The 10,574-nt window shown below is 41.2% G+C and overlaps 1 protein-coding gene across 1 annotated transcript; it reads right to left on the bottom strand.

Moving 5' to 3' along the window:
• Window positions 1-4,525: 4,525 nt before the first annotated feature.
• Window positions 4,526-10,448, bottom strand: LOC109485873. The gene is made up of 8 exons (XM_019789545.1): window positions 10,312-10,448; window positions 9,863-9,975; window positions 8,428-8,511; window positions 8,076-8,216; window positions 7,456-7,563; window positions 6,889-7,044; window positions 6,492-6,672; window positions 4,526-5,676 (listed from the first exon to the last, which is right to left on the bottom strand). Exons 3-8 carry the CDS (start codon window positions 8,509-8,511, stop codon window positions 5,444-5,446), a joined length of 903 nt encoding a protein of 300 aa, XP_019645104.1. The 5' UTR covers window positions 9,863-9,975; window positions 10,312-10,448; the 3' UTR covers window positions 4,526-5,443.
• Between the last annotated feature and the right edge of the window lie 126 nt (window positions 10,449-10,574).

The raw sequence follows: 10,574 nt of genomic DNA, 5'->3' as shown, positions 1-10,574 counted from the left end.
CGAGTCTGATGACTGATGGCAGCAGGTGGGCGTCCTTGTCACGTCAGTTCTCTCGGCGAGCAGTGCAGGGGCAGCCCGGCACTTTGTTCTCTCCGACCGGGTATGCACATAGTCCCTTCTGGGGAAACTGGATCGACAAAAACCTCGATAGTTTACGAGATCTGTCTTCGGGTCGGAAAGATACTCGGTCGGGACAGGTGGTTTGTTACGCAACAGCAGGCCTTTTCCTCCCAAGCAGGACTCATAAATTGAGATGGACGTAATCTTAAAGACGCAATCAAGACATTAACGACAAAGGGGGGATTTGAGTTTTGCACGCAACTTTGCGTGTTAGGACGTCCGAGCAGTACCATATAAAGAAAAAAAGTTATTAGCTGGATATGCGCGCATGCCCGAAACAGAACTTTAGACACTAAATGTTGTTGAAGATGTGAAGTATTTTCCCACTTTGTTTTGTGTTCTGTAAGAAGACTAAAAAGTTATTTTAACGTTGACGCTGAGCTGCGTCGTTACCGGCAAATTACCGAAATTAAAAGTAGGCAAATAGCAAATGATAATTTACCATAGTTTCAAAATTTTGCTTTGCAGTTCAGTTTCTTTTAGAAGCGTGATATAAATGTAACGTGTAATCATATTTTTAAAAAGCCGGTCAAGGGGTATCCTGGGGAGCGAGTTAATCTCGTCATTTGCGTAAACAACCAAAGTATACTTTCTGTAAGGAGTAAGGATCTCAATTAGTGAGTTGATGTAAATAACTTTTTTCGACTGTTTCTGAAGAAGTGCAGTTTTACATTTCTAAAGATTAGTCTCATTCTCATTTGCTTTTCTTGTAATCTTTGCGCTTTCCCACTGATTGTAGGAGTCACCTAGCGACTTATTGAGAAATCGCACCCTTTAAAGCGCGTAGCAAGTGGCTGTGATTCTACTCTGATAGCAGCTGCTCTTTTCTTACCATGCTGTAGAAAATTAATATTAAACGCGAGAATGTAAAAAAAAATGCCTGCAGGTATAGAGTTTACGATAATCGTACTTTTTCTCACATTACATCTAAAATGCAGCGCATTTTCTGCTGGCCATCTTGACCTGAAAATGTGCACTCATCAAACGCTTCAAGCCACTCCCAACATCAAGCTGTTCCAATATCTTTTTAAAGTAAGAAGGAACCATACTTGGTCATCAAGGTGTAACGGTCGGATTCAGGAGAGGGTAAAGTTTTGCGCAGATAACAGGCAGTCCCAGGTCGGTCCCATTTGGCTTACTCACAAACGGTAAAACGTTGTCCACCTGCCGTTATCGGACCAGAGCTCACGGCGCCTACCAATTGTCATCCTCGCCAGCGGCCAATCTATAAAAACAGTTGGCACTTCACGATGGTCAGATTTGGGCCCAAAAGTCCCACTCCGCTACTATGGAGATCGAATCCCCCGAACCCGCGAATCTTGTTCGATATGACGTCATTCGAATAGAGCGGGCGTTCGATCTGGGGTTACCCGCGGTCATTTACAGTAAAGCCGCTACAACCGGCTACTTCAAGCCCTTTTTTACTTGGGAACCACGGAACAGGAAAAATTCACCTTTCCACAAATATGAACCGTTTTCAAAACATTACATCTATGCCGTGATTTTTTTGTGGATATGTAACATGTAACGAAGCTACTGCCGTCATCGTGGGTGACCTTGAAGGTCAGAATTCTTGTTGACGCTGTTATAAAATCCAGATCCCCATATCCAAGTGGCACAGCATGCGTGCAAACATGGTATTTTAACCATTCCCTAAAATCGCTCAAATTACCTCATTGAGGGCTTGTTTGGAAGAGCAACGATTTCCGCAGATTTCTGTCTTAGGGATTTTTAAATATGGCCGCGATTATGAATTATCGGTATTTAAAGTTAAAACACTGTACGTTTTTAGCTCTTCTTTTGACTGTAAGTCGAGTTTTAGTTAAAATAAAAAATCCTAAGACAGAAAGTTTAAATTTACTGTAATATTTCTAAAAATCCAAAAATCTAACCTTATTTTTAATTTTCGGGGCCTCTTAAAATCAGTTGTTTGGTTCTCGTGAACCCTTTTTGAAATCCGAAATTGATCTCATTTGGAAGCAAATGTACACAAAGTGGAGCAAAGGCAGTGCAAGAATAACATTTGAGGTAAACAAAATCACTTATTACATTTTATTTTGACGAGTATTTACTCTCCAATTACTTTTGTTTATTTTCAAATTTTACCCGTTACCTCCGGGCCGGCCTGGGACTCCCGCGCGGCCACGTTCGAACACGTTCTGTAACCCGATACCTCCCTAGTAATGCGACTTTTAGCCTAGCAACCGACCGCCGTGCTTGGATTGATGGCCATATCATACGCTCATTTTCTGGGCGCTGAAGATCCCGCCAAGATCCATTAAATAGCCCTGCCTTATCGGATGTTGAGTGCTGTTGCTGATTCCCTGTCTTGATATAATGGACCATTCCCCGCGGAATTCCACACACCTCACATAAATCAGGACCTTCTGTGTAATAAACGGCGTGAATCATTTTTCTGCTCCTGTCCTGTTCGGTCGATGAAAAGTTATTATCATTCTCTAGCTCTTTGAAGTTCATGCCTGTGTGGACAGTGATGCGTAAATGGTATATCGGTCTAGGACTTAACCTCTGCAATGCAAAATGGGGTAAATATGCAACACAGGATACCATGCGTTAACTTTTTGCCCCTGATGCAACTGTCAGTTTGTCAAGACGACTCAAAAGTGTTACAACGATCATGGGGGTCAGACGGCCAGCCATAGCTAGAACATCTAAACCGAAAAGTGACGACAAAGAATTATCGATGTTAAACTTCGGAACTTTTCTATTAGACCTCTACATAATTTGTGAGAGAAGGGACTGGCATACCGCAAGCAAGCTTAAAATTGCTAAAGCTGACATCAAAACTGACGCAGACTGAGAATGTCATATTTGAGATACGCTTACATTCGTCCTAGGTCGTCATACGATGTCGTAGAATTTTTAAACAGGCTGTGACAGAAACAGACAGTGACCTAAGACATCAGTCCCTACAGACATCAGACAGCCCTCCAAGCCATAAAGAACCTGCTGAATTTTTTTTACCAATCATATAAGACTATCCCAAGAATGCCCTCAGTTTGGATCGGACGACAATCGTGCCTCAAAAGGCAACCGCTCAAAGTTTTCTGTTTTTACACAGCTTTAGAAGACAGCGCAGTATGACAGAGGCTACGTATATAGGCAGAATGAAAACAACATTGACAACATAACATGGAGCACTGTGTCTGTTCTAACTGGACTCTCCCACCACCTCTTGGATTTCTAAAAGTTGTGTACGCCGTCTGTTCTTATAATCGATGTAAGTGGTGTCATACACACAAAAAAGTTATGATACATCATGTTTATCTCCGCTGCTACTCTTTATGTGCTGTCTGGCGCGGGCTAATCAACGATTGATGTCTTATTCGCGTAGGTGATAAAAAGTCATCAAAGGACTTAAGTACGGTAGGATTTTCTGTCAAACTTCTGGGTGTAAAACGATGGTTTGGCCCGCGGCCGTCATCAGGCGGGATTTGGCCGGTCTTCTCTCCGCAGAGGGCTGGCTGGGAAGATGACACGGCAGATGAGTGGCCTCGTCTCGGCGGCAAAACCCGCGGGATTTCTGCTAGTTTCCTGCAAAGTGCTGATTGTGAGATATTTAGGAAGGCCCGCAATAAACACGGCCAATAAGGAGCTGATTAATGGGGTGGGATGGACCGCTGTCTTGTGTGGAATAGAATCATAAATCTTATCCAGGAAGTACGGTGCCTTACGTCGTTGTAATGAGAACCAAAAGCTTTTTTTCGCAACATCGCCGCGTGCGTGAAGAGCAGAAGGCACACTTAATATGTAGCCGGGAAACAATTTCAGTGAAGAGACTAGCTATAGGCATTTGATAGTTAAAAACTAAGTGCACCACCAAATTTTGTAGATCTCAAGTGACGTGTTTCTGATTTTCAGGTAAAATCAGAAACACGTCACTTAACTGGACGTCTTGATATGCTGCATCTCTCACATCAGGCCTGTCTGAGATATATCACATCCGGGTTTGATTGTTTAATGATTGATGGAATCTGGAGGGAGCCTTGAATGTCAACAGGTCTGCCTATCCCCTTTCAACACAAGCCGGAGAAATGGTTTATATGAAAATGAAATACAATGTCTTCACTGAAAGAAACAAGATTTTCAAAGTAGTTACCAGTCTCAGCTGTGCTTTCTCAGAGATCTAGAGACTTTTGTATTAAAATCACATACGTTAACGTACTAATCATTAAAAACGTGGGATTATCCATGGGCATTAAAAAGTAAAGAAGTAATGTACGTAAAAAAACCACATTTTTTACCTTAGAGTCTTTAGATTCTGTTTGTTACATTGCAAGTAGCCTTTAGACACGAGTTTGTAAACAGATATATAAGAAGCATGAATAAGTGAAAGAGATATAAAACAACGAATGGATTTTTTAAAGAGTTTATTTTTGACAGAAGGAAATAAGATGACCACCACCAATGAGTTGACAATTCTGCACGTATAAAACACACTGCATGGGAAAGGGAAGGTAAGATCGTATGGAGCTGACATGGCCGGCGGAAGCTCATGTCATCTATGACTCATCGTGATAAAATCGAGTTTTGGCAAAGATAGGAAAATCACCTCGCTATCTAATTATTTTATGTAAGTAATGAAGTCGAGAAGAAACTATAAAAAATTACGCCCATTAACACCTATACACCTAATTGTGGCCCCAATTCAAAATTAGTGAACATCAAGTTTCGGCAAAGATATAGAATCTAAGAATCAAATTATGGCAATGATATGGAATCACCTTGCTATATAATGATAAGCTTTTGAAGTGCTCAAATTAAGAGGAAAACAACCACGCCCCTTAAAATATGTCATTGTGACACCTTATTGTATTACTGAAAATCAAGTTTTGACAAAGATCTCAAAAGACATGAAAATAAATAACCTTACTGTAAAATGTTTAGAACTACGCCATTAACGCTATCACACCAAATTACACCTGCGAATTTGTAAAGAAAACAAAATTCGATCGATCTAAATACTAAGTTCTGACAAAGATAAGAAAACCACTTTGCAGTATAATATTTACATCTTAAAGTAATGATATTAAGAGGACTACGTTAAAAATACACCCATTAATACTATACCTCACCTTAGCTTATTGTGGTCCCAAAATAGGCCTGCGGGTTTGTAGTGATGTTTTAATTTAAGTCTAGCGCTATCATATATGTTTGCTGTAAGTGCTATGAAGACCATATGACACTACATGGTTGTGTTGAACGTGGTTGTGATTAAGAAAATAAGGCTTAGTGGGGCCACCCGCTGATAGGTAAGCCAGTTTCGCAGGCCTATTGAGGAATCACTACCCTAACACTAACTCTAAGCTTCACTTTGTCCCATGGGACCATCGGGGAACTGCTCCCAGAAGTCATCATTGAAATAGATCTCGTCCATGTCCAGGTTGTCCTGAAAGACCTCATCCGATGACTCCGAGGCCCGGTCGGTCTGAGAGACACCGGACCCTGCTTTGAAGGAGGTGAAGTCGATGGTGGCCTCAAAGGCGTTCTCGTCCAACTGTTCACGTGGCTGCCCTTGGCGAGAGGATTGGGAACCTACATGGATAAACAGACCATTATGCCCTATCTATTACACAAAGTGTATTTTAAGGGTTCACTCAGGATTGAGCTCAGGATTGGTTTCAGTTTTAAAATCTCGCGGCGGTTACACAATAATAAGTTGATGAAGTCAGTCAGTTCTTGATAAGTTGATCAAGAACTGACGGCTTAACTGCGACTAGCCCGGACCCAGTATATCAAAATGCATAAGGATTAAGAAAAAGTAGAAATAACAGCCGCGTGAATATTTGAAAATTATTGCAGCTTTGCAAATTAGGTGTGCAGATAGAAATCAGATCTATCTATATCTTGTGTAAGTAAAGGAAACAACGATAAGGTACATGTAATGCCCGCAATATTGGTAGTTCGTAGGAACGTAGTTCGGTAAGACTTGACATTTCGTGCGACAATGCAAAGTGAATACAACCACTATACACTATATATACAGGCCTAGGGGTTTGCTTTTGACGGGACGTCATAACAATGGAAGCATATGCATTCTGTATATACCGAACATAGCAACTGTAAGAGGAGTTAAGGAGGCCGTCTACATCAGAGCACCAGCTTTCTATCAATCGGGATGGTGGTGTGCATGTGTGTGTGTATGGGGGGGGGGGGTATGTGTGTGATATAGACTTACTACAACCTTTGACCCAGTCCTGACATCACAGAAGCACAAAGTCACGTGCCCTGAGCTATTAATTGGTCGAAAATCTGACTGGCTAAATTCCATTTCCAACCAAACAGTTACATAATAAACCAACCCAGATTAACTTCCATGCTGGTAAAGGGATGACTTATTTCATACAAACCATAACCACGCTCCTGATCTCCAAACGGCATTTCGGCAAACTGTCTCCGCGGTGGGCGGGAGGCGAGCGTGTCGTACGGATACCAGTCACTCTGGTCAGCCATGGTCTGACTACGGTCCCGAGAGGGCAGGTAAATGCGATCACGCCCTAAGTTAGGGGCAGCCATCACATATGGAGAGAACTGAAGTTGGGAAAAAATGATTTTTTCATAAACACACTAAATTGTTACTCTTCTGCAACGATATATTACATTGAAAGAATGACAAAATGACAAAATTGAAAGACTCTTAAGTCTTATTTCGTATTTTAAGTATCATTACGATGTTCAGTTTCATAAATGCCTTAAAGGTCATTAAACTCCTGACAGTTCTTTTAAAAGACACTATTAAATGTTAACCTGTTGCATTTGAAGGCCGCGCCAATCAACGGGATAGTACGATGCCGGTGAAGCAAACTCGTCCACTGTCCCGTATTTAGGGGCCCCCCATGTATCATGCATGGACGTTTTGTAGGCCCGGGGTAGAGGAGGGTGCGTAGCCTCCGTCTCAGCGTCCTGTCAATGCAAATGTAAAAGTCACACATAGAAAAAGCGCCTGGCTTTTGTCAACTAGTAGATACAAATGTACATACGTACAGAGCAATAGAGAAGTTGGTTTAAGACACTATTCTTTGATGGCATTTCAGGGGCGTATTGGATTACACATACCGTTAAGTTCCGCTAGATGGTGCTTTTAACTGAACGAAGCAAAAAGCAAAATATAGGTAACGGACTTCGGAGTTCCGTACGCCCTTTATTTCAAAACAACGAGGAATGAAATGTTTTTACTTCAATCACATCACATCATTTCATCTACCTACTAGTGTTAACATAGACTTAGTAACATAGACTTGGTACATGTATTCACCCTAGATGGGTTATTGAGGTCTACATGTATATGTGATCAGAAGACAACTTGTGCAGTACCTTAAAGATTTCATTGACGGCGCGCCTGTAGAGCGGGATCGACAGATAGGCACTGCGGTCATGCAGCGTTTGAAACTTGGTAAATGGTCGGGCTCTCTTTGCTTTAACCTTGTGCATGAAACATATCCAACGGCAAGTTTACAAGGATGCCGTGACATGGCAAAAAACGGTCGTAAGCTGCATTTTCACAGATTTTGAAGTTAATTGTTTAAACGTAATAAACAATGGAACTATATAGCCATATATATATTATCGATATCTCAGATAAGTAACTTTTCATTGAATGTAGCATATGAAGAAAAATAGCAATGATAAACGGGTTTATCCACAGAACGCCTGCTTGCCTTATCGCTTAGACTGTGCAAGTCAAAAAGAACACAGAATCTTCTATGAGTGTCGCTGACAGTTTCATTTCGACAGTAAAATGTTGTTAAGCATAGGATATATGGTAGGTTAAACACTTAAAGCGCTTCTTTGAGTGCTTCTTGGTGCAACGGCAAACAAAATGTCACTTAGACATTATAGTCACGGTCTGTATAATACTTTGGTGTTCAGCTATATATTCATCTATCTATCACAACCCAATGATATCAACCCGCACCCATGGTGACAATACATACCTTGGAGTACAGTCCACTGCCGTACCAACGGACCCAGAGGGCGCTTGCACCGTTCACGGTGGAGACGATGCGGGCCGGCCACCACAAGGTCTTCCCAGCATCCTGGGCCCACACGAGTCCACCCGAGGTAAAACCACTCATCTGAAATACATCCAGATCCAATATGGAACTCAACAGTATACTCACAGTGTTGCCCAAACTTCACCCACCTTTCTACTAGAGTTCACTCAATGAATTTCATTGTGTACAGTCATATGCAAGCTTTTGATGGTAAGTATATAGTTGTCGTGAACACGTCATGATCAATAAAACTTGTGATTTACAATAAAGTACATCAAGGTGTGATATTGACCTGTGTAGCCTTGTTCAGTCGGTCAACTCTGCGCCACTTCACTGGTATCGGCCCCTGCTGCTCAGTTTTGGCCGAGAAGCTCATCTGTGAAATATAGCCAAACATATTCAGCGATAAAAAAACTAGTACCAACTAGAATTCCGAGACCTCATACCTCCATGAAATATGATCTTGATATGTAAATGTAAATTTCTTCTTTAATTGTTCAAATGACCTCTGCATTAACATGATATATGCATCGTGATGTATGTTAACTTTTGATTAACTTACAGATGTCCCAAGTATGACATTCTCATCATTCACCATTACGAAATCATAGAATTTTCACATTAATTATGCAAATTAGGTCATCATTTGCATAATTAGTATCTGTTGAAGTTCCGCCTGCAATAGGTTACATAGTATAATGTAAAACACTGTAATTATAGAATTTCCTCATTAATTATGCAAATAAAGTCCTCATTTGCATAATTTACATTTAATTATGTACATCTCTCTCTCAGCTACCTACACACCAAATATAATGAAAATATGTTGTTCCTGTCTGGACTTATTGGCTTTTAAACATTTCGCCAGAAAGTGCCCTGCAGTTACAGAACAAGCCGCTAGGGGGCCCAAACTCATATGACTTCTTTCCAAGCACGAGAGCTACCTTCCATCAAAATTTCATGACCCTAGCATGTCCAGATCGCGAGATAATGTAAAACACTGTAATTATAGAATTTCCTCATTAATTATGCAAATAAAGTCCTCATTTGCATAATTTGCATTTAATTATGTACATCTCTCTCTCAGCTACCTACACACCAAAAATAATGAAAATATGTTGTTCCTGTCTGGACTTATTGGCTTTTAAACATTTCACCGGAAAGTGCCCTGCAGTTCCAAAACAAGCCGCTAGGGGGCCCAAACTCATATGACTTCTTTCCAAGCACGAGAGCTACCTTCCATCAAAATTTCATGACCCTAGCATGTCCAGATCGCGAGATATCAAAACCGGAAGTTGCGCTGCAGTACCAAGGGAAGCCACTAGGGGGACCAAAATCTAATCATTTCCAGTTTTCGTCACACCCTACCAACACACCAAGTATGAAACCAATCCATCCAGGCGTTCTTGAGTTATCTTGTTGACCAACAGACGGACGGACAGACGGACAGACGGACAGATAAACGCAACTGAAAATATAACCTCCATGACACATTTCATGGAGGTAATAACGTATACATTGTAACATATACATAGCGGAAGGAGGCTCATGTTTAAAGTAATTCTGGCCATAGCTCGGGTTTGACAGACACTACATGCATCTAAAAAACGAGAAAAACTTTTCACTTGCATAAATGAATGTTGTAAAACAATGCATTTCCATGTTTGTGCTCATATAACATTACAACGGTAGCTATAACGTATGGATATACGGTAAGCTAAGCACACCTTTGCCGTAGACGTGTGAGTGGGTTTCTTAGACCCCTGCAGCGCACATAGGAGCAAGATGAAGAGGAACAGGGCTCCCCCTATCGCACCAACAGCGATGAAAAACCGATCAGCTGGAATAGGAAAAGTAGAGACATGTGATTTCCTATTTAGGTCGAAACATGTATATTCAATATTGTTCATTATTATTCAATTTTTTTCCGGTGCCAAAGGTGGGGGACTGATCAGGAAGCCGGAGAAAAGCGAGGTTCAGTCAGGCTAGGTATATAGTAAGAACACTTGATCAAATACAATATTGCAGCAACAGGCGAGTAGTAATTATTGAAACAGCAATGTAACAAATTGGATCATATACGAAATGTACGCAGTGTTAGCAACTATTGCATTGCGTCAAACGTTACATAATATCCTCCAAACATTTTTTGATAAATGATTGGAATGATGCTCACCGCCACAGACCCTGCCGGGACGTGACAAGTTCCGATCTATGAAGCCTGTCGGACAGGAACACGTGTAGCTGCCAGGGGTGTTCACACACTCACTGTGCTGGAAACAGTCGTTACGGCTCTCATCACTACATTCGTCATAATCTGCAAAGAAAAGAACAAGGAACAAAAAACAAGTGAGACTCTGAAGGAAAAAGAGTGGAAGATCATGATGCTTGTGACATCTTTCCAAGCAAGAGGACGTTACTTTACTCAAATAATTTTTT

The sequence above is a fragment of the Branchiostoma belcheri genome, unplaced genomic scaffold (genome assembly GCF_001625305.1).
Source record: "Branchiostoma belcheri isolate BF01 breed outbred unplaced genomic scaffold, Haploidv18h27 scaffold79, whole genome shotgun sequence".
NCBI classification, from domain to species: Eukaryota; Metazoa; Chordata; class Leptocardii; order Amphioxiformes; family Branchiostomatidae; genus Branchiostoma; species Branchiostoma belcheri.
Note: the sequence above shows the minus strand (reverse complement) of the source record. Positions and strands in the feature narration are given on the sequence as shown.

Coding starts and splice junctions, on each gene's coding strand:
- LOC109485873 (XM_019789545.1), bottom strand. CDS start 8,511: ATGAGCTTCTCGGCCAAAACTGAGCAGCAGGGGCCGATACCAGTGAAG. Junction 7,564..8,075: donor GCAGTGGACTGTACTCCAAG/GTATGTATTGTC, acceptor TTCATGCACAAG/GTTAAAGCAAAGAGAGCCCG. Junction 7,045..7,455: donor CCGTCAATGAAATCTTTAAG/GTACTGCACAAG, acceptor TTGCATTGACAG/GACGCTGAGACGGAGGCTAC.